General features: G+C 43.3%; 1 protein-coding gene across 3 annotated transcripts; it reads left to right on the top strand.

Moving 5' to 3' along the window:
- The first annotated feature begins 17898 nt into the window (after nucleotides 1-17898).
- LOC132381470 (zinc finger protein 271-like) lies at nucleotides 17899-24429 on the top strand. Of its 3 annotated transcripts, none has more exons than XM_059950902.1 (2): nucleotides 17899-17944; nucleotides 21240-24429. In XM_059950902.1, exon 2 carries the CDS (start codon nucleotides 21843-21845, stop codon nucleotides 23313-23315), a length of 1473 nt encoding a protein of 490 aa, XP_059806885.1. In that variant the 5' UTR covers nucleotides 17899-17944; nucleotides 21240-21842; the 3' UTR covers nucleotides 23316-24429. The 3 variants fall into 3 exon arrangements, with proteins under 3 accessions (XP_059806885.1, XP_059806883.1, XP_059806884.1); XM_059950900.1 differs by having other exon boundaries at nucleotides 17910-18730; XM_059950901.1 differs by having other exon boundaries at nucleotides 17910-18131.
- Nucleotides 24430-24690: the final 261 nt, after the last annotated feature.

Here is a 24690-nt window from a genome sequence, read left to right on the forward strand (position 1 = left end):
CGTGAGTAAAATTAGCACCTTCCAGTGAGGTGGGGGGCCAAGTTTTCATGGAATCTGAACAGGAGCAGTTTGGGAGAGGGGGACTGTGAGGGAGAGACAATGAGAGGTGAGTGAAAGAGAGTGATACAGGGGAGAAGGATGCAGGAGAGAGAGGATTTTGTGCCCTCTCTCCCCCTCAGTCACTCTCTCCTCTCTCTCACTCCTCCTCTCTTCCCCTCTCTTTTATTCCCAATTTACTCCACACTTTGGACTTTGATTATGTAACAAAATTTATTTAAAATTTGTCACGTGTTTTTTTTTTGATTCAGCTCAGGGTATTCACATTTGTGTTGGCAAACAAGAGAGACACCTCACTGCACAAAGAAAGAGCTTTTTTTTTAAATACCCTTTAAGATTCCTTCAGAGCACAGCACAATTATAACCAGTACTTTTCCATCCCCTGGTGGTATCAGCTGAACCCCTTATCAGTTACGAACTTATGAAAGTAAGTTATGAAAGTACTCAATAAAAGATCCCCAGACCTTATGGAACTTTAAATCCGAATTGAGAACTGAATAATGGATTTTTTTCAAGGTCTAAGCAGGCCATAATATCGTTAAGCCATTGAGCATGCGTGGGCGGGGCAACATCTCTCCACCTAAGGAGGATTAAACCTCTAGCCAGGAGAGAGGCAAAAGATAATATTCGACACTGAGTCGAACTCAGACGTAAATCTGTCTCACCCCAGAAACCGAACAAAGCAATTAAAGGGTTTGGTTCTAGGTGGTGATTCAGAATATACGATAATGTTATGAAGACATCTTTCCAAAATTTCTCCAAGCTAGGACAAAACCAGTACATATGAATGAGAGAGGCCTTGCCCCTTTTGCATTTATCACAAAACAGACTAATGTTATGGTAAAATCGAGGTAATTTAGATTTAGACATATGGGCTCTATGAACAATCTTAAACTGTAAAAGGCAATGGTGAGCACAAAGAGAGGTTGAATTAACCAATTTGAGAATCGAGTCCCAAGTCTCATCAGATAAGGAGGTATTTAAATCCTGCTCCCATGCCATTTTAATTTTATCCACAGGGGCACGTCGTAAGGCTGCTAATTTATCTCGAATGAATGATATTAAACCTTTACCTAGTGGATTAATGGAAAGAAATAAGACCTTAACATTTTTCTCAGGCATTTCAGGGAAGTTAGGAATTAAAGGAACAATAAAGTGTCTAATTTGGAGATATCTAAAAAAATGAGCATTGGGCAGATTGAATTTAGCCGAGAGCTGTTGAAAAGAAGCAAAGCGATTATCAATAAAAAGATTTTCAAAATGTCTAATGCCCTTCCTATACCAATCACGGAATGCTGAGTCATACGTAGTAGGTAAAAAAAAGGTGATTATGTAAGATAGGGCTAGAAACGGAGAAACCATGGAAACCATAAGATTTCCTAAACTGAGCCCATATACGCAAAGTGTGTCTAACAAGAGGATTAACTATTAATCTGGACAAACTACTAGGGAGTACAGAGCCAAGAAGTGCAAAGATAGATAATTCTTTAGTGGAGCTCAACTCCATTGCTCCCCAATTAGGGCACTTGGGTTGGCCATGGAAAAAAAGACCAAAAGGTAGCACAACGTATATTGGCTGCCCAGTAATATAAACGAACGTTAGGTAAAGCCATGCCACCCATTTTTTTTTAGGTTTTTGGAGATAGACTTTATTAATTCTAGAGCGCTTATTCTTCCACAGATATGACAAAATAATAGAGCCTAAGGAATCATAAAAAGATTTAGGAATAAAAATTGGGATTGATTGAAATAAATATAAAAGTTTAGGGAGAACATACATTTTAACAACATGAATACGACCTACCAAAGACATTGATAGAGGTGACCATTGTAACAGGCTCTGTTTTATAGTATATGAAAGATTGGCAAAATTTTCATGAAAGAGATCTTTAAACTTCCTTGTGACTGTAATCCCAAGATAAGTAAATTGATTATGAACTACTTTAAAAGGGAGATCACGAAATGTTAATTCTTTTGCTTCTTTATTAATTGGGAAAAGTTTGCTCTTATATAAATTAAGTTTATAGCCAGAGAACTGGCTAAACTGGTCAAGAAGAGAAAACATTGGAGGTAAGGATGTAGACAGATTTGAAAGAAAAAGTACTCAGTCATCAGCATAAAGAGAAACTTTATGCTCAACACCCCCTCTCCAAATCCCGGTCAATTCAGGACAATTTCGAAATGCTATCGCCAAAGGTTCTATAGGCAAATCAAAGAGAAAGGGACTTAAAGTGCATCCCTGATGGGTGCCACGTTTGAGGTTAAATAACTGGGATTTCTGAAAATAAGTTAAAACAGAGGCAGTAGGACCCAAATACAGCAATTTGATCCAAGAGAGAAAACTTTGATCGAAGTCAAATTTTTCTAAAACTGCAAAAAGGTAGTTCCACTCTATACGATCAAATGCTTTCTCCGCATCGAGGGAAATAACACATTCAGGAATCCCAGTTGGAGGTGAATATAAAATGTTAAATAAATGCTGAATGTTAAAAAGAGGAAGACGGTTTTTAATAAAACCAGTTTGGTCATCAGAGATAATAGAGGAAATAACAGTTTCTAATCTATAAGCCAAAACTTTAGCCAAGATTTTAACATCAACATTAAGCAAAGAAATCAGCCTATACGAGGAACACTCTGTTGGGTCTTTACCCTCTTTAAATAAAAGAATAATAGATGCCTTATTAAAAGAGGGTGGCAATTTGCCATAATTAAATGAGTCAGATCATACTGAGAATAACTGAGGAGAAAGAAATGAAGAGAATGATTTATAAAATTCTACAGGGAACCCATCAGGTCCAGGAGATTTCCCTGAGGACAATGCAGAAATTGCAAAAGATATTTCTTCTGATGATATAGGTGCATTAAGTTTGGCTTTAAAATCAGATGAAAGCGAAGGAATATTCAGATTATTTAAACAATGATCAACAGAGATATTGTCATTCAAAGATTCAGAGGAATAAAGTCGAGAATAGAAATTTTTAAATGCGTCATTAATTTCTAAGTGATCTGATGTAAAGTCTCCATTCTCCTTCCGGATCTTGGTAATATGTTGTTTGGCTTTGGAATGCCTCAGCTGACTGGCTAGAAATTTACCAGATTTATCACCATGAATGTAAAAGCGACTCTTACTTTCAAGAAGTTGGCGTTCGACAGGTTGAGTAGACAGAAGATTAAATTTAGTTTGAAGTTCTACACGCTTCTTGTATAGTTCAGGATTCTTAGTTTGAGCATACATTTGATCCAATTCTTTAATCTGATTAATGAGGTCTAATCGATCTGCACAGGACTTTCTATTAAGATTTGCTGTATAGGAGATTATTTGACTCCTCAAATATGCTTTCATGGCATCCCAGACAATCTGGGATGACACTTCAGGTGATGTATTGGTGTTAAAATAAAAGGTTATCTGATCCTTAATAAATTTTAGAAAATCATCATCCGATAATAAAGTCGAATCAAACCGCCAGTGTTTATTCCTCTGAGGGAGACCAGGAAAGTTTAAAGACAGAGTAATTGGGGCATGGTCAGGAATCAGTATACTCTGATAGTCACAAGAATGGACAAAAGGAATGAGTTGGTTATCGAGTAAGAAGTAGTCAATTCTCGTAAAGGTATGGTGAACATGTGAAAAAAAAAAGAATAATCTCTCTCAGTAGGATGAAGGAAACACCATATGTCAGAGATACCATAGTTAGAGAGAAACGATTGGATAGCTAAGGCAGATTTAGTAGGTGGTCTAGTAACAGAGGACAATCGATTCAAATTAGGATCTAACCAACAATTGAAGTCACCACCCAGTATAAGAGAGTATAAGTTTAAGTCTGGTAGTGAGGGAAAAAAAGTTCAAAAAAATTAACATAATCAAAATTGGGGGCATACAGGTTTTCTAGTACAACTTTAGTATTATATAGTTTACCAGAAACAATAATAAAATGGCCATTTGTATCAGATATCTTATTATGGAGTTCAAAAGGAATATTTGAGTTAATAAGGATGGAGACCCCCCCTAGCTTTGGCGGCAAAGGATGAATGAAAATGCTGACCCGCCCACTTTGACAAAAGCCGGGAGTTATCAAAACAACGAATATGAGTTTCTTGAAGGAAAGCAATGTCAGCTTTGAGTTGTTTAATATGTGAGAGTACCTTCCTTCTTTTAACAGGATGATTCAATCCCTTTACATTCCAGCTGGGAGGGATTTTCCTGTGTGTGGCTGGACTGTATCCACCTTTTTTTTGTAGGCTTTACCAAGAATTTTTATTTCTTTCCATTCCTGGCCTTGATGCCACCAATCAGGATTACTCTCCATTGTGCATCTATACTCGTTTATCAAAGTTTTTGACGACATTCTGAATCTTCACAAACTTTTAAGAAAGTAGAGGTGCTGCAGTGCCTTCTTTGTGAAGGCACCTGCATGCTGGACCCAGGACAGTCCCTCTAAAATGATAACTTAGAACATAGAAATCTACAGTACATCACAGGCCCTTCAGCCCACAATGTTGTGCTGACCACGTAACCTACTCTAGAAACTGCCTGGAATTTCCCTACTGCATAGCCCTTTATTTTTCCAAGCTCCATGTACCTATCTAAGAGTCTCTTAAAAGACCCTATTGTATCTATCTCAACCATCGCCACTGGCATTACATTCCATGCGCCCACCACTCTCTGTAGAAAAACTTAACCTTGACATCCCCTCACCCTAAAACTATGCCCCTCGTGTTAGCCATTTCAGCCCTGGGAAATACCCTCTGGCTATCCACAAGATCAATGCCTCTCATTTTCAATGCCTCGTGTTAGCCATTTCAGCCCTGGGAAATACCCTCTGGCTATCCACAAGATCAATGACCTCTATTAGGTCACCGCTCATCCTCCATCACTCCAAGGAGAAAAGGCCAAGTTCACACAACCTGTTCTCAAAAGCTACACCCTCCAATCCAGGAAACATCCTTGTAAGTCTCCTCTGCACTCTCTCTATAGTATCCACAATGCCAACAAACGTGAAGTTACTGGCCCTGATCAGAATCACACCCTCACCGCTAAAGGGTGCAATGAAATTCCGTTAAGTGACCCTATGATCTCAGTCTCAGAGGTTCATGACAGAACTTTTCTCGGGCAGGGTGGTGAACATAAACCTGATTCTAATTTTCATGCTGTTTATATCCTGGACGTGCTTGCTTGTTTGCATGTGGCAAAAAAACTTGAACTTGCACCTGTTTCAAGCCATAGTTGTAGTAACTTGTACAGTGTTAATCACCCTGTTCTGGGACAAAGATACTCAAACTGGAAAGTGTGCAGAAAGGATGATTTTCGAGAATGTTCCCAGAACCAGAGGACCTGAATTATACAGAGGTTGGTGAAGAAATAAAATCAGGAACAAGAGAGAATCTGCAGATCACACAAAATGCTGGTGGAACACAGCAGGCCAGGCAGCATCTATAGGGAGAAGTACAGTCGATGTTTTGGGTCGAGACCCTTCGTCAGGACAAACTGAAAGAAAAGATAGTAAGAGATTTGAAAGTGGGAGGGGGAGGGGGAGATCTGAAATGATAGGAGAAGACAGGAGGGGGCGGACCTGGAAAGGTGATTGGCAAAAAGGATACACAGCTGGAGAAGGGAAAGGATCATGAGAGGGGAGGCCTAGGGAGAAAGAAAGTGAGAAGGGAGCACCAGAGGGTGATGAAGAACAGGCAAGAAGTGATTGTGAGAGGGGCAGAGAGAGAAAAAAAAGATAAAAAGAAAGGAGAGAAAACAGGGGGGGGGAGTGAGAGAGAGAGGGGGGGATAATAAATAAATAAATAAAGGATGGGGTAAGAAGGGGAGGAGGGGAACTAATGGAAGTTAGAGGTCAATGTTCATGCCATCAGGTTGGACGCTACCCAGATGGAATATAAGGTGTTGTTCCTCCAACCTGAGTGTGGCTTCATCTTGACAGTAGAGGAGCCATGGACAGACATATCAGAATGGGAATGGGATGGGAATTAAAACGTGTGGCCACTGGGAGATCCTACTTTCTCTGGTGGACAGAGCGTAGGTGTTCAGCGAAACGGTCTCCAAGTCTGCGTCAGGTCTCTCTGCAGTATACCACACCAGCCGACTCCCAGGTGAAGTGTCACCTCACCTGGAAGGACTGTCTGGGGCCCTGAATAGTGGTGAGGGAGGAAGTGTAAGGGCAGGTATAGCACTTGTTTCAAGGATAAGTGCCAGGAGGGAGATCGGTGGGGGCGACAAATGGACAAGGGAGTCGCAAAGGAAGTGATCTCTGCGGAAAGCAGAAAGAGGTGGAGAGGGTTAGACGTGCTTGGTAGTGGGATTCTATTGGAGGTGGCAGAAGTTACGGAGAATTATATATTGGATCCGGTAGGTGAGGGCAAGGGGAACCCTATCACAAGTGGGGTGGCAGGAGGATGGGGTGTCAGCAGACGTGCGTGAAATGGGAGAGATGTGCTGATTCTCCATAACTTCCACAACCTCCAACAGGATAATAGAAAATGAAGTGTTAAGAATTTTTTTTGAAAGAAAAAGAAGGAGAAAAAGAACCCCTACTAACTAAAAAAACCCTACTAACTGATAAAACAAACAAACAAAAAAAAAACCATTGGGAGCACAACCCCGGAGCTATACATCATATATCATTCCACAAAAAATCATCAGTCTGCCAACTCAAATCCACTTCAAGAAAAATCGGAAGGAAACCGTACTAATTAACTCAAATCAGATGATAGTAGCGGGTGAATGAACCCCACCTTTTCTCAAAATCAAATCGAGGATCGAAAGTTAGACTTCTGATTTTCTCCAAACTAAGGCATAGCATCGCCTGAGAAAACCATTGTGTCAAAGCAGGAGCAGAAGCATCTTTCCATTTCAACAAAATAGCCCTTCTGGCCAATAATGTACAAATGCAATTACCTGTTGGTCTCATAGAGAAATACCATGAATATACTGAGGGACTATACCCAATAAAACTGTCAATTTATTAGGTTGTAAATTAATTTTTAAAACTTTAGAAATTGAGGAGAAAATAGATTTCCAAAAATGTTTCCGTACAGAACACGACCAAAACGTGTCAATGTAGCTGTCTCAGTTTTACATCTGTCACACTGACTATCAACATTGACAAAGGAGAGACTGTCTAAAATATTTTTTTAAATAGTAATTATGTACAATTTTAAATTGAATTAGAGACTTCCCCAATAAAACCCTTCACTAAAGGATTCATTTTTAAAATAATATCTAACAGGTCAGAATCTTGTATATATGGAAAATTAATTAAGTATTTTTGTAAGAAACTGACCTGAAGAAATTGCAGGAAATGTGAATATGAGAGAGAGTATTTAGATACTAATTTCTCAAAAGACATCAATTGGCCATCCTGGAACAGATCCATGAAGGAATAAACCCCTGTATTCCTCCAAAAAAGAAAGGTAGGATCACTTAATGAAGGTTTAAATAAATAATTTTGATCAATTAAACTAAAAAGTTTAAATTTTTTAAGATGAAAAAAGTTACGAAACTGGAACCAAATTCATAATGACCGTTTAATCATAGGATATAAATTTAAATTAGTAATTTTGGCCAGTTGTACAGGTAAAGAAGCTCCTAATAATGAGGTTAAGTGAAACTGTTTCACAGCATTCAATTCCAAATCAGCCCAAGGCAGTTGTTCATCTCTATCAGCCCAATATAACCAAAAACACATGTAACGTATATTGACAGCCCAATAATACATTCTTAAATTAGGCAAAGCAAGACCTCTATCTTTTTTTAATGTTTTGTAAATGATATTTACTAATTCTTGGTCTTTTATTATTCCAAACAAAAGATGAAATAATAGAGTCAATCCGATTGAAAAACTTCTTAGTTAAAAAAAGGGATATTTTGAAATAGATATAAACATTTTAAAATCATCATTTTAACTGCATGAATTCAGCCGACTAATGAAAGTGTAAATGGATTCCATCTACAAAATAATTGCTTTATAAAATCCACTAAAGGAAACAAATTAGTTTCAAAGGTCTTTATGATTTTTAGTGATAATAATACCTAAATATTTAAATGAGTCCGAAACTCTAAAAGGAATGTCCAACTCCAATCCTGCCAAAGGGTTTTGACTTGAAATGTTGACTATACTTTTTTTCCACAGATGCTGTCTGGTCTGCTGAGTTCCTCCATCATTTTGTGTACATTGCTTGAATTTCCAGCACCTGCAGATTTCCATGCGTTTGAGAATCTGCAGAAGCTGGAAATCGAGCAATGTACACACAATGATGGAGGAACTCAGCAGACCAGACAGCATCTATGGAAAAAAAGTACAGTCGACATTTCAGGTCGAAATGCTTTGGCAGGATTGGAGAAAAAAAGCTGAGGGGTAGATTTAACACGTGGGGGAGGGGAGAGAGAAACACAAGGTGATAGGTGAAACCTGAGGGGGAGGGATAAAGAGTTAGGAAGTTGATTGGTGAAAGAGATGGAAGGCCATGGAAGAAAGAAAAGGAGGGGAGGAGCACCAGAGGGAGGCGATGGGTAGGCAAGGAGATGAGGTGAGAGAGAGAAACAGGGATGGGAAATGGTGAAGGAAAGGGAGTGGTTGGGGAGCATTACTGGAAGTTTGAGAAGTCAATGTTCATGCCATCAGGTTGGAGGCTACCCAAATGGAATCTAAGGTGTTGTTCCTCCAACCTGAGTGTGGCCTCAGCATGACAGTAGAGGAGGCCATGGATGGACATGAAAGGAATAAAATCACTGCTTGTTTAATTATGTCTTCTCTTTAACAGGGTGAGCAAAACTTTAAGTGTGGCCTCACCAGAATCCGGTACAAATGAACCAGAAGACCTCTCAACTTTCATACTCAGTGCTTTGACTTACGAAGATTAGAATCAGAACCAGGTTTATTATCACCGGCATGTGTTGTGAAATTCGTTAACTTAGCAGCAGCAGTTCAATGCAATACACAATATAGAAGAACTAAAAGTAAAATAAATAAATAAATATGTAAATCAATTACAGCATACATATATTGAACATAGAACATAGAATAGTACAGTACAGTGCAGGTCCTTCGGCCCACAATGTTGTGCCGACCCTCAAACCCTGCCTCCCATATAACCCCCCCCCCCACCTTAAATTCCTCCATATACCTGTCTAGTAGACTCTTAAATTTCAATAGTATACCTGCCTCCACCAATAACTTAGGCAGTGCATTCCATGCACCAACCACATTTGAATACATTAAAAATCATGTAAAACCAGAAATAATGTATACTTAAAAGTGAGGTTGTGTTCATGGGTTCAATGTCCACTTAGGAATTGGATGGCAGAGGGGAAGAAGCTGTTCCTGAATTGTTGAGTGCGTGCCTTCAAGCTTCTGTACCTCCTTCCTGATGGTAACAGTGAGAAGAGGGTGTGCCCTGAGTGCTGGACATCTTTAATAATGGACGCTGCCTTTCTGAGACACCACTCCCTGAAGATGTCCTGGGTACTTTGTAGATGTCTTGGGTACCCAAGATGGAGCTGACTAAATTAACAACCCTCTGCAGCATCTTTCGGTCCTCTGCAGTAGCCCCCCACCCCCATACCATGCCAAAAGCCTCCATCACAGACTTTGCCAGCACCACATACCTAAATTCAAGGATTTGGGGTTTTGGCAAAAAATATACATACCTCTTCAGTTAATCTCACCTTTAAAAACTTCCAAGGCAACTTTCAAACATTATTAAGCATCCTCCCCATCCAGTACTTGCTCTCTTCTTGTAATTAGGGAGGAGGTGCAGGAGACTGAAGAGCCATAATGGACAATTTGTGAACATTTTGTTCCCTTCAATCATCAGATATGTGAATTGTTTGTGAACATTACTCCATAATCCATTTCTTTGTGCTGTTTATTTCCATTGTAATATGTTGTAAATTCTTATATCTGTTTACTACACTCCTGCTTCAAAGTACCAAATCTCCAGACCCTGAGACCATAAGATATAGGAGCAATATTAGGCTCTTTGGCCCATCGAGTCTACTCTGCCATTTCATTATGCCTGATCCAGTTTCCCTCTGAGACCCAGTCTCCTGCCTTCTCCCCGTGTCCCTTTATGCCCTGACTAATCACAAATCTATCAACTTCTGTCTTAAATACACCCAATGACTTGGCCTCCACAGCTGCCTGTGGCCACAAGTACCACAAATTCACCACTCTCTGGCTAAAGAAATTCCTCCTCATCTCCATTCTAAAAGGACATCCCTCTATTCTGGGGATGCGTCGTCTGGTCTTGGACTCCTCCACCACAGGAAACATCCTCTCCACATCCACTCCTGTGAGGTCTTTCTATATTCAATAGGCTTCAATGAGGTCACCTTTCATTCTTCTGAATCACAGTGAGTAGAAGCATGTAAGAGGGTGACATTAATCCAGATTCTGACACCAAGCTGAGGTATCTATCTTCTGCCTATTGAATTTTGGTGGAACATGGAGAAAAACCTAATATTTGAATATTGGTAGAGTACGAACGTATTTCAGATTGAAGCTGAAAAGATCTGGAACATGCTGCACAGAAGGAAACAAAATCCCTGCATCAGCTTTGTTTCTTTCACCAAATTACCTTTGTTCATTGTCATCTGGTCCTGACTTTCTGCCACTGAGACCATGTGTTTTTGTATTCTCCCTGGGTAACAAATGACCAGTAGCATTCACATCGCAAAATTGCCACACGGTGTTAATCTCCAATGACAAAGTCCAATAATCTACCCTTGAGGTTCAATGGCATTTCCTGACACTGTGTTTACCACCGTGAAATGCCTGGAGGGTTACAAGCAGCAGAAGCAGCCATGTAAGTGCTGTGTGCTCTTAGTAGATGCAGGAGTAGGCCATTTGGTCCTTCGAGCCAACACCACCATTCAATGTGATCATGGCTGATCGTCCACAATCAGTACCCCGTTCCTGCCCTCTCCCCATATCCCTTGACTCCGCTATCTTTAAGAGCTCTATCTAACCCTTTCTTGAAAGCATCCAGAGAATTGGCCTCCACTGCCTTCTGAGGCAGAGCATTCCATAGATCCACAACTCTCTGGGTGAAAAAGTTTTTCCTCAACTCCGTTCTAAATGGCCTACCCCTTATTCTTAAACTGTGGCCTCTGGTTCTGGACTCCCCCAACATCGGGAACATATTTCCTGTCTCTAGTGTGTCCAATCCCTTAATAATCTTATATGTTTCAATCAGATCCCCCTCATCCTTCTAAATTTCAGTGTATACAAGCCCAGTCACTCCAATCTTTCAACATATGACAGTTCCGCCATCCCAGAAATCAACCTTGTGAACCTACGCTGCACTCCCTCAATAGCAAGAATGTCCTTCCTGAAATTTGGAGACCAAAACTGCACACAATACTCCAGGTGAGGTCTCACCAGGGCCCTGTACAACTGCAGAAGGACCTCTTTGCTCCTATACTCAACTCCCCTTGTTATGAAGGCCAACATGCCATCAGCTTTCTTCACTGCCTGCTGTACCTGCATGCTTACTTTCAGCGACCAATGAACAAGGACACCTAGATCTCGTTGTAGGTCGTGGGACATGTCCAGAAACTGAGCAAAATCATGGAGTGATCAAGGGGAAAAATGACCCAGACAGGAAAAACAGGGAATTTGATGTGTTTGGGATATCCAAATTGTGCCCAGTTAGCAGAGAAGGTGCTGGCTACATGTTTATCTAATGATGGTGAGGTCATTGTGCAGATGTCCCATGGTGCACTATTGTGATAAAATAGTATGGAGGGAGAGAGGCAGAAGGAAGGAGATGGGGAGAGGGAAGGGAGGGAAAGGTAAGAGGGAGGAAAGAAGGGGTTGAGAGAGAGAGAGAGAGAGAGAGAGAGAGAGAGAGAGAGAGAAGTCTACATGAAAGGTGTCAGATATATGGTACGGACAGACAGACATACTTTATTGATCCCGAGGGAAACTGGGTTTTGTTACAGTCACACCAACCAAGAATAGTGTAGAAATATAGCAATATAAACCCATAAATAATTAAATAATAATGTTAATCATGCCAAGTGGAAATAAGTCCAGGACCAGCCTATTGGCTCAGGGTGTCTGACACTTCGAGGGAGGAGTTGTAAAGTTTGATGGCCACAGGCAGGAATGACTTCCTATGACGCTCAGTGTTGCATCTTGGTGGAATGAGTCTCTGGCTGAATGTACTCCTGTGCCTAACCAGTACATTATGGAGTGGATGGGAGTCATTGTCCATACCTCCTGGGTTCTGCAAATCATTTAGTGGATGATAATTATTAGTTTGTTTTCTGTACTTCTACTTCATGAACCATTTGTTTTTCTTTCTGTATGGCATGTTCTATGTAACTCCTACAAAGTGATTTCTTGTGGCTTTATCTGTGCACAGTGACTTCTTTGTTTATGAATGGATGCACAAATTCCCGTTGTTGAATCAGAAAAAGAACACAAAATGAATTTTAAAGTATTTTCATTACAGTAATTGAACTAATAAAATGGCAGCTTAAGGTTTTGGGTTCTGTTGTGCTTCCTAAAGGTCAGCTGGTGTTGGGAGTTTTGCTCATCTATAGGAGTGCCTTACATCTCCTTTGGTAGAAAAGTATCTCCACCCAGCCACCCATTATCCAGTAACCTTGTTAAATGTGTTGGTGTAGAGTTCGAAGAAAGCAGCATCTCCCCTCACAATGATTTTTCTACAGCTAAATGCCCTGCTAGCAAACTTGTCTGTGGCTTTGGACTTGTGTTATCTATTACCACAGTGATCTTCTCAGATTTTGACATAATTTTTAGAGTTAATATCTCTACTCAGATTTGCCTTCTTTGGTTTAAAAATAAGTCTGGCTTCACCGAGGTGTTCAATTCCATCGCTGGGTGACTGATTGTGCCAAACAGCTTAGATTATTTGGTTAATAGGTGGGTAAGAGGGAGAAGGGCTTACAGTGAATGGGTGGGCACTGATAAGCTTGTGGAACAAAGGGACCTGGAAACACCGTTCACTGAACGTGGCCGTGACAGGACGGTGAAGAAGGCGTTTAGCATGCTGGCCTTCATCAGTCAGGCCATTGATTTTAGGAACAGACCAGTAAGAGGGAGGAGATTTGAAAGGGACCAGAGGGGTAATTTTAATAGCGGGCAGTGAGTAGGTTGGGGTGGAGTGTTCTTTCCCTCCCGGCTGGCCTGCAGGTCAGACTTGGGCAAAGTGTAGCACCTACTTAGCCTCCTCACACCAGTCAGAGTCAGGTGAAGTAATGGGAGCAGTGGTGGATGGTCGTATGAGCAGCCGGTGCAGATCACAAGTCCTGGTTATGCGACCACTGACGCCAGGCAGACAATCTCCAAAGGGTATTGATGATGGCTGTTGTCAGCTGCCTTGTAACGACACTGCCCAGAAGAAGGCCATGGCAAACCAGTTCTGAAGATATATTTGCCAAGAACAGTGATGGGCATATAGACCATGATTGCCCACGTCATATGACATGGCACCTGATGATAATGATGATGATGATGGAATGAACTATCATAAGAAGTGGTCAAGGCAGGGTCGATAACAATACTTATGAGGCAGTTGGATAGGAATATGGTAGGGAGGGTCTTGGAAGGTTATGGACCCAAATGGACAACTGGGATGTTGGAGGATGTTGTGTTCATCATGGACCAGTTGGGCATAGAGTGATGTATCTCACATCTCACTATGTCTCTATCTCAAAGTGATATGGGAAAAAAACAGAGGAGATAAACTAGCTAGATTGCATTTTATAACAGTTGTTATAATGGACTAAAATTCCTCCTTTGCAGCTGCATCATTTTATGATTCTCATCCATTGAACAGTCATTTCTGTAAATAATTATTTAAGAGCAAATTGTTGGTTGGTTGCTTGATATACAGTACGGAATCGGCCCTTCCAGTCCACTGTGCCGCACAGTCCAGTCGGTATATCTTTAGACTGTGGAGGAAACTGGAGCACCTGGAGAAAATGCAAGTGGTCATGGGGAGAACGTACAAGCTCCTTAGAATTCAACCCAGGTCGCTGGTACTATAAAGCATTGTGCTAATCACTACCTTACCCAACTGTGAGATCTTCCTTTTGGTCATAGTAATTTAAGCAAGAAAAAAAAACAAACCTTTCAAAGAGTTCCTTAGTAATAGCCACTAAACTTCATTGTCCTTTCACAATGATTGCATTGATTTTTGCCTCTTCAATTGCCCTATCCTATTTATTCAGACCAAAACAATAATGGATACAATATTTCCTTTTGTAATATCACAAAGTTTCACAGCCATTGAAGGGTATGAATGGAATATAGAACAGGATACCAAATCTTATTAATTGATAGATGAGGAGCAAATATGTACATTCTTTGATAATACAAATGTGTATATTTTGAACTTGAACTTCTGGTGCAGGACCTGCATTTGTGTACACCTGTTGTTATGCTTACCTTGTGCTAGCTTTGAAATGACAGTGATTAGGTCCTGCCCACACCTTCATTATTTTGGGACTAAGATAGGAATATTTCCCTGGCTTGTTTGAAAGTTGGACACAGAGGCTGCTGAAATCCACATCTGTGAGTGGAATCATTTCTTTACTACTATACATAAAAAAGTTGAAGTATTTTAACAAAGAGTTCTCCAATTTAAACATATTTAAGATCAACATATTTATAATCCCACTTAAGATGCTGATATACCAAGTCAGCAAGCCCTTTTTGTTTCTGCTTCAAGTATCATACCTATAACAGGTTTCAACTTGTAGTTCTGGGGAACAATGATAATTTCGACAATGCAGGAGTGTTTCTAGAGTTGGTGAAGTATTCTTACCTCTTTTGACCGTTATTCATCGTGGCTACTTCTTCCTGATCATGAAAATATTGTCCCAAAAAATCGCCTCCATCAAAGTCATCCCCATCAAAGTCATTCCCCAGGGTGTCACCGACATTCTGGTGATTATCTGCCAACTTTGACTCTAGATTCATGTCAAATAGATGATTTTTTCCTTGAATTTCTCTAACATTGACATACAAGGGGTGATTGATAAGTTTATGGCCCAAGGTAGAAGGAGTCAATTTTAGAAAACCTAGCACTTTTATTTTTCAATGGGCAGGGTGTTCACCAGCGTAGGCAGCCAACAAACTGGCAAGCATAGCTGGGAACTATGCGAGTGCCTGCAGATAACCCTTTTTTTGGAAGGAAATGGGAGGAGCCAAAGGAGAAATTATTGAGAGTGAGAACAAGTTCCGCTAGATGGAGGAGAGTGGTGGTGGAGGGGAACTGGTTGTGTCTGGTGTCCAGAAAGAAACAGAGAGCTTTGTGTCCTTCCTGGTGGGGGGATGGAGGTGTATAGGGACTGGACATCCATAGTGAAAATAAGATGATGGGGGCCAGGGAACCTGAAATCCTTGAAAAGATCAAGAGCTTGTGAAGTGTCATGGATAGAGGTAGGAAGGGACCGAACTGGGGGGGGGGGCAAAACAGAGTCGAGGCATGTAAATATAAGTTCAGTGGGGCAGGAACAAGCTGAAACAATGGGTTTACCTGGACAGGTGGGTTTGTGGATCTTGGGTAGGAGGTAGAAATGGGAGGTGTGGGGTGCGGGAACTGTGAGGTTGGTAAAGCCCCACTTGTCTTTTCCTTTACATGACAACAAAATCCTCTGTTTGTCATTTGTCTCCATAGTTTGAAGTAGAGAAACTAGATTGAAATTAAATGATGAAGATGCGTATTTCCTGACCATATTTGTTGAAATATTAAGTATATGAAGTACTGCAGGTCTACCCCATCAGCAAGTTGCTCGATAGTGGTGAATGGATTTACTGTGCCTACTACAGTGACCCAACGAGAAAGGTGTTGGAGGTGAAGTGCAGTCCAACAAATGTTGCAAATGATGATTTCCTTATTCTTCTTGCGATTGCAGGATCCTGCTGGATATTGGTGAGGTTGAATACTACAAGTCCGCTTCACTGAATCACCGGTGAGACTGATGGCGGAGTGGGGGGGGGGGGCGTATGGCCTAGATCATTCCGCAGACCTGGCCCACATGCAGCTGCCCAGCGGAGGAGCCACTGGAGGCGCAGTGGTGCATCAAGCATTCGGGCTGGGCTGGGTGATGGCCCCACTTACGGGTGCTGCCTTCCAGTGCAGGAAAGCTGGAATGCGTTTGTCTGAGGCTGAATTAGTGAGTGATGAGGAACTGCTACATACTTTTTCTTGCAGGAACATGACTCCAGGACAATCATCCCGTACACCATCAATCTCCAGGCCAGGACACACAGGGACTTGGGTTATATATCTTTTTTGTGATTGTATGTTTTAATTACTTTAGTTGTGATTGTATGTTGTAATCCCAAGTATATTTCGTTATTGACATACGGTATGGAATTGGCCCTTATAGACTTATCACCCTGTAATCCCCCAATTTAATCCTGGCCTATTTACTGGACAATTTACAATGAGCAATTTACCAACTAACCAGCAGGTCTTTGGAATGTAGGTGGAAATCAGAGTACCTGGACAAAACCCAAGCAGCCATGGGGAGATCATGCAAAATCCTTACAGGCTCTGATGGGAATTGAACCCACATCCTTGGTACTGTAAAACATTGTGCTAACTACTATGCTACCGTGTTGTCCCAACAATATGTGCCTTGTGTGACTGTTGGTACTGTTTATTGCAGCTTGGCCCCAGAGGAATGGTGTTTTGTTTGTTTGTGTGGTTGTACAACATTTAGACTTGAACTTAAACGTTCCAGCCTTATTGTCTTATTTTCATGCAATTTGTCAAGTCTTTAGTTTAGTTCAAAGTAAATTTACTATCAAGGTTCATTTATGTACTGTACATTAATTCCTGCAAATGACAACACTTGTGCCACCTCTCTCTCTCATCACTGTTAGTAATTTTCCTTCCTTACCAGTTTCCTGTGCTTTTGACGTCATTCCTTGCAATACTGTGGAGGGCAGATCATTGGATGTATTTAAAATGTAGGTTGATAGATCTTTGATGAATAAGGATGTCAAAGGCCACAGGAGAATAGTGTTGAGAGGGAAAATAAATCAAGCAACACACACAAAATGCTGGTGGAATGCAGCAGGCTAGGCAACATCTATAGGGAACTGTCAACGTCCTGACAAAGGGTCTTGACCCGAAACGTCGACAGTGCTTCTCCTATAGATGCTGCCTGGCCTGCTGTGTTCCACCAGCAGTTTGTGTGTGTTGCTTGAATTTCGAGCATCTGCGGATTTCCTAGTGTTTGCTGGGAAAATAAATCAGCCATGATTGAATAGCACAGCAGACTCCAAGTGCCAAATGGCCTAATTCTGCTCCTATGCCTTATGATCTTACTTAAAGTGAAGGGGAACGTAGTGTGGGTGAGGGGATGAAGTTTGAAATGAGAGGTACAAGGTGGAAGAGGTGAAGAGCTGATGAATGATGACACAGACAGGAGAAGAGAGTTGTCAGTGGGAGAACGGGAACGAGGAGGGACATTATGAACATTTTCACTGCTCCGAACTGGCTGTGTCTCACAAAACTGTTCTCTCCCCCCAATACTCGACTATCCTCTGAAGTCCGAAAGCTGAGTTAAAGCTCTCGCAGTTTCTGTAGCGCATGCGCATTTCTGGTTCAGTGACCTTTCCCCACCTGTACGTTGGAATTCTTTTGAAACACAGAATAGCAGTTGATATTTAGTATAGTGACTTTGGACCTGGCTGTGCTAAATGAAGCGCCGAGGTCTCCACATGTAAACATTGACGGATTTGAGGCTCCATCCATTTACTGTCCACTTTCATTACCCAGAAATCTACGCGCTCGGTGCCGGCTGATCAGGTGCGCATGCGCCGAGGATAGCGGTGAGAGCCCGTTGCGCATGCGCTCACCGGACAGAGGACCGGCGGATCCAGGCAAGAGGGTGAGACCGGGGCTCCGCGCCCCGCCTGGGAGGCAATTGCTGCGGGTTCCCGTCACACCGCCATCGCCCTGAACTCCGGGGTAGAAGAGGTCCTTACCGGGGGAAATGACTGCTGATGAGCGGCCCTGGCGCTATTCCTATGGCGCATGCGTGTCGCTGGATCGGCGGCTGATTAGACGGGGATCTGGTTCGTGGGTGAATCGGTTTCTGGTTTGTGGGGGTTTTTGGTAAAGGGATGGCTATCGGGGACTGCAGAGGCGTGATTTAGAGCGCTCTCGGAGGGAGTGAAGGAGATTAGATCTCCCAGATCAGCTCCAGTAGGCAAATCAGATCACTGCCCTGTCATGTTCATTAACATTGACTCTGGTGAGCTTATCACTGTCAATGAACTCCGGGGGGTGGAATCACAGTAATCAAAATGTCTCCAGGAGTATCTATGTAACCCTGTGGTCCTGCTTAGAAGCTAGAGTTGGACTGAGGCAACTCAGAGATTGATGCAGAAATGGTCCATTCCGATACAGACAGGCAGACAGAGAATTTCATCATCAGTTCAGATGCCTGAACCCGGTTAAAAACGGGGAGCATTCGTCCAACTTGGGTTGAGCCCTGCTTATAACAGTGTGATGTCAGACTCACCAGAGGGATGAAAATGATCTCGTCTCAGTTGTTATCCTTAACAAATTGATGTCTTCTGTAACACGAGTGAATCTGCAGATGCTGGAAATAAATAAAAAAACACAAAATGCTGGCAGAACTCAGCAGGCCAGACAGCATCTATGGGAGGAGGTAATAATGACATTTCGGGCCAAAGCCCTTCATCAGGAGTGAAGTAACGTGGGATGGTCGAGGGGGGATAAGAATAGACAATAGACAATAGGTGCAGGAGCAGACCATTCGGCCTTTCTAGCCAGCACCGCCATTCACTGTGATCATGGCTGATCATACACAATCAGTATCCTGTTCCTGCCCTCTTCCCATATCCTTTGACCCCGCTATCTATAAGAGCTCTATCTAACTCTCTCTTGAATGCAGCCAGAGACTTGGCCTCCACTGCCTTCTGGGGCAAAGCATTCCACATATCCACCACTCTCTGGGTGAAAAAGTTTTTCTGCATCTCAGTTCTAAATGGCCTACCCCTTATTCTTAAACTGTGGCCTCCAGTTCTGGACTCACCCATCAGCGGGAACATGCTTCCTGCCTCCAGCGTGTCCAATCCCTTAATAATCTTATGTCTCAATCAGATCCCCTCTCATCCTTCTAAATTCCAGTGTATACAAGCCCAGTCGCTCCAATCTTTCAACATATGATAGTCCCGCCATTCCGGGAATTAACCTTGTGAACCTACGCTGCACTCCCTCAATAGCAAGAATGTCCTTCCTCAAATTTGGAGACCAAAACTGCACACAATACTCCAGGTGGGGTCTCACCAGGGCCCTGTACAGCTGCAGAAGGACCTCTTTATTCCTATACTCAATTCCTCTTGTTATAAAGGCCAGCATGCCATTAGCTTTCTTCACTGCCTGCCGTACCTGCATGTTTGCTTTCATTGACTGATGTACAAGAACACCTAGATCTCGTTGCACTTCCCCTTTCCCTAACATGCCTTCCTGTTCTTGCCACCAAAGTGGATAACCTCACATTTATCCACATTAAACTGCATCTGCCATACATTTGCCCACTCACCCAACCTGTCCAAGTCACCCTGCATTCTCATAACATCTTCCTAACATTTCACACTGCCACCCAGCTTTGTGTCATCAGCAAATTTGCTAATGTTACTTTTAATCCCTTCATTGAAATCATTAATGTATATTTTAAACAGCTGTGGTCCCAGCACCGAACCTTGCGGTACTGCCATTCTGAAAGGGACCTGTTAATCGTTACTCTTTGTTTCCTGTCAGCCAGCCAATTTTCAATCCATGTCAGTACTCTGCCCCCAATACCATATGCCCTAATTTTGCCCACTAATCTCCTATGTGGGACTTTATCAAAAGCTTTCTGGAAGTCCAGGTACACTACATCCACTGGCTCTCCCTTGTCCATTTTCATAGTTACATCCTCAAAAAACTCCAGAAGATTAGTCAAGCATGATTTTCCCTTCATTAATCCATGCTGACTCAGACTGATCCTTCTACTCCTATCCAAGTGTGTCGTAATTTCATCTTTTATAATTGACTCCAGCATCTTTCCCACCACTGACGTCAGGCTAACCGGTCTATAATTCCCTGTTTTCTCTCTCCTTCCTTTCTTGAAAAGTGGGACAACATTAGCCACCCTCCAGTCAGCAGGAACTGTTCCTGAATCTATAGAACATTGGAAAATGATTACCAATGCATCCACAATTTCTAGAGCCACCTCTTTAAGTACCCTGGGATGCAGACCATCAGGTCCCGGGGACTTATCAGCCTTCAGACTCAACAGTCTATACAACACCGTTTCTTGTCTCATATAAATTTCCTTCAGTTCATCCTTTACCCTAGTTCCTTTGACTATTACATCTGGTGGGGGGGGGGGGAGGGACAAAGTAGAGAGCTGGGAAGTGATAGGCTGGAGGGAAATGGGCTAGTGGGAAGGTGAAGAATTATGTGAAATAAGAGAGAAAGAAGGTAGGGCTGGGGAGAGAGATTATAGTGAGAGTGGGGGGAAAAAGAGAGAGAAAGAGAACCAGACTAAAATAATAGATTGGGATGGGGGTAAGGGTGGGGGGCAGGGGTATGAACGGAGGTCAGTGAGTTGGATGTTCGTGTCGGCAGGAAGGAGGCTACCTAGGTGGGAGATAAGGTATTGCTCCATCGACCTGCGTGTGGCCTCATCTTGACAGTAGCGGAGGGCATGGACAGACATGTCGGAGTGGGAGTGGTCCGTGGAATTGGTGTGTGGCCACAATGAGATCCCGCCACTGCTGGAGGACTGAGTGCCGGTGTTCGACGGAACGGTCTCCCAGTCTGCGGCGGGTCTCCCCAATGTATAAATGGCCACATCGGGAGCACCGGATACAGTATATCACCCCAGTTGACTCGCAGGTGAAGTGGTGCCTCACCTGAAAGTACTGTCTGGGGCCTGGGATGGTGGTGAGGGAAGAAGTGTGGGGGCAGGTGTAGCTCTTATTCCGTTTGCGGGGATGAGTGCCGGGAGGGAGGTTCGTGGGGAGGGATGGTGGGGGGAATGAATGGACAAAGGAGTCGTGTAAGGAGCGATCCCTGCGGAAAGCTGAGAGTGGCGGAGAGGGGAAGATGTGATTGGTGGTGGGATCACGTAGGAGGTGGCAGAAGTATTCTGTAACATTTTTTTACAGGACACAAAAGGCAAAGGATTTGTGTTTGTGAATCTCAAACAGAACAACAAACACGTCAGTCCCAACGTATGTTGTCATCAATCTTTGAATGTGGAGGAGGAGATGCTTGAGAAAACAGCACACCGTTTGCAGCAAGGAGAACCCAAACACGTGCTCAGTGTCGGAGAGAGATCTGGATAAAGCAACCTGGTGATAAACCTTGTGAATTCTCTTCAAGTTATTGAAGGAGTGATCAAGTATTTCCATTGTAACGCCAGTATATCAGTGGTGGAACCTTGGAGCAGAAGATGTATCTCAGCCCAGCTGGAAATGTGCTTTGTGTGTGAAGTAAAGTTTTCTGGTGTAACTCTGTGAAATCCACTGCAACTAAGTGCCTGCCAACACACCAGCATTTATTCACCAGAGATCAGGTCTTCAGCTGCATTGTCTGTGTGAAGGATTGACGTCTGACTTGATGAATTAACAGTTCACCTGCTGTGTGTGTGGGAAGGCAGTCACTTGATCATTCAACTTACTGACACATCAGTGAGCTCACACAAGAGAGAGGAGAGACTGTTCAACTCTTCCGTGGGTGGGACGGGATTCACTCGTTCATCCCATGTGATGAGTCACCCCCTAATGCACTCCAAGGAGAGGCCATACATCTGCTCGGACTGTGGGAAGGGATTCACTCGCTCATCCAACTTAATTAGACACCAGCGATTTCACTCTGGGGAGAAGCCGTTCACCTGCTCAGACTGTGGGAAGGGATTTACTCAGTCATCTCACTTGCAAGTACACCGGCGTGTTCACAGTGGAGAGAGACCATATATCTGCCCTGTTTGTGGGAAGCGATGTACTCAATCATCTGACCTGATGAGGCACAAGCAAATTCACACGGGAGAGAGGCCATTCACCTGCTCTGAATGTGGAAAGGGATTCACTCATTCGTCCTACCTGATACATCACCAGCAAGTTCACACTGGAGAGAGGCCATTCACCTGCTCAGTCTGTGGGAAGGGATTCACTCGGTCGTCTAATCTACTGGCACATCAGAGACTTCACACTGGGGACAGGCCGTTCACCTGTTCAGAGTGTGGGAAGGGATTCACTGAATCGTCACACCTGCACGCGCACCAGCGGGTTCATACAGAAAAAAAAACATTCACCTGCTCAGACTGTGGGGATGTATTCAATCAGTTGTCTCAACTGCAAGCACACAGGCGAGTTCACGATGGGGAGCAACCGGTTATCTGCTCTGTTAGCAGGAAACAATGCACTCGACCGTCTCAGCTGATGAAGCATCAGCGAGTTCACACTAGGGAGAGACCCTTCACCTGCTCAGAATGTGGGAAGACGTTCACTCGGTCATCCCATCTCTTATCACACCAGGCAGTTCACACTGGGGAGAGGCCATTCACCTGCTCAGAGTGTGGGAAGGGATTCACTCGGTCATCCCATCTCCTGGCACACCAGAGACTTCACACTGGGGAGAGGCCGTTTACCTGTTCAGACTGTGGAAAGGGATTCACTGAGTCGTCTCACCTGCACGCGCACCAGCGAGTTCACACGGGAGAAAAGCCATTCACCTGTCCTGTTTGTGGGAAGGGATTCACTCACTCATCTCAAGTGAGAAGACACCAGCGAGTTCACTCTGGGGAGAAGCCATTCACCTGCTCAGACTGTGGGAAGGGATTTACACAGTCATCTCACTTGCAAGTACACCGGCGTGTTCACAGTGGAGAGAGACCATACGTCTGCCCTGTTTGTGGGAAGCGATGTACTCAATCATCTGACCTATTGAGGCACAAGCGAATTCACACGGGAGAGAGGCCGTTCACCTGCTCTGAATGTGGAAAGGGATTCACTCGGTCATCTAACCTACTAGTACACCAGACGGTTCACACTGGGGAGAGGCCATTCACCTGCTCAGTGTGTGGGAAGGGATTTACACACTCGTCCTATCTGATAAGTCACCAGCGGGTTCACACCGGAGAGAGGCCATTCACCTGCTTAGAATGTGGGAAGAGATTCAGTCGGTCGTCTAATCTACTGGCGCACCAGAGAGTTCACGCTGGGGAGAAGCCATTCAGCTGATGAATTGTGGGAAGTAATTTACTGAATAGTCATATTTGAACACACACCAGTGAGGTCACAGAGGAGAGAAACCATTCACCCATTCTGTGTCTGGGGAGAAGCCATTTACCTGCTCAGACTGTGGGAAGGGATTCACTCAATCAGCTGAACTGCTGAAACACCAGCGAGTTCATAGTGGGGAAGCCCGTTCACCTGTTGTGAATGTGGGAAGGGATTCACTCAGTTACACCACATTGTGAAGTATCAGTGGGTTTACACTGAGAGGCTGCATACCTGGCCTGTGTGAGTAAACAGGTTTACTCGTTCATCCTACCTGCTGGTACGCCAGCTCAAGATTTTGGGGAGTTATGTACGGTGTCTTCTCACCCATAGACACCATCATGCTCACATGATGGGGTCCATTCATCTGCTCTGTGTGGCGGGGATTCACTTGCTCAGCCCACAGGCAGAAACACCAGTGGGTTCACAGTGGAAAGAGGGCATTCACCTGTTCTGTGTGTGGGAGGGATATACTCTGTCATCCAGCCTGAAGATATAACTGCGAGTTCCCATTGTACAGTAACCATATACCTGATCTGACTCTGGGTAGTGATTCCTTAAGATCCCCAACCTCAGGACACATAAGTGAGTTCACACTGGAGAGAGGTTATCCATCTGGTCTAGGTGTGGGAAGGAATTCATTCAGTCATTTCAGCCACTGAGCACCAGCGAGTTCCCACGAGGGAGTAGCCGTTCACCTGTTCTGAGTGTGGGAAGGGTTTCATTCAGTTAAACCACCTTGTGAGGCTCCATTAAGTTCACAATAAGGTGAGGCCACACTTCTGTCCTAAATGAGCAAAGAGATTTACTCAGTTGTCCCTTATGGTGAGACTCCAGCAACTTCACATCAAGGAGAAGGTTCAAATAAGCTGTCTGTTATATTTTTAGGCATCACGGCAGCTGGATCTGGTTGCAAGCTCCTGAATGATTCTTCATGTCAGGGTCTGCTGTTATTGCAGCTGCTGATCGCACCCGGGACTGAACTGAGCCTTCGAGGGTTTTGTTCTGTTGCTGTTGGCAGAAAATGAGACTGGTGTTTAATATTGTAGATTTGTGACAAATAAATCAGTTGCATTTCAAATTGTCGTGGAAACACTAACTGAGAACACTCAGAGTGACTTGGAGTTTCGTTTTAAGAGTTTATTAACATGATATCATGGAGAGGCTGCAGCAGTCTCCACCGCCACCAGAACTCTAAACTTTAGGTTATTCAGTGCTCTTATTTATACGACAAGACAAACAACTGCACATAACTTTGTTTGGCATCCCACGGTCAGTACCTGATCAATCGTTTAAATTATCCCTCCATATGAGTCAACGGTTCTTCCTGCTTCCT

This window comes from Hypanus sabinus, chromosome 26, assembly GCF_030144855.1.
Source record: "Hypanus sabinus isolate sHypSab1 chromosome 26, sHypSab1.hap1, whole genome shotgun sequence".
Taxonomy (NCBI): Eukaryota; Metazoa; Chordata; class Chondrichthyes; order Myliobatiformes; family Dasyatidae; genus Hypanus; species Hypanus sabinus.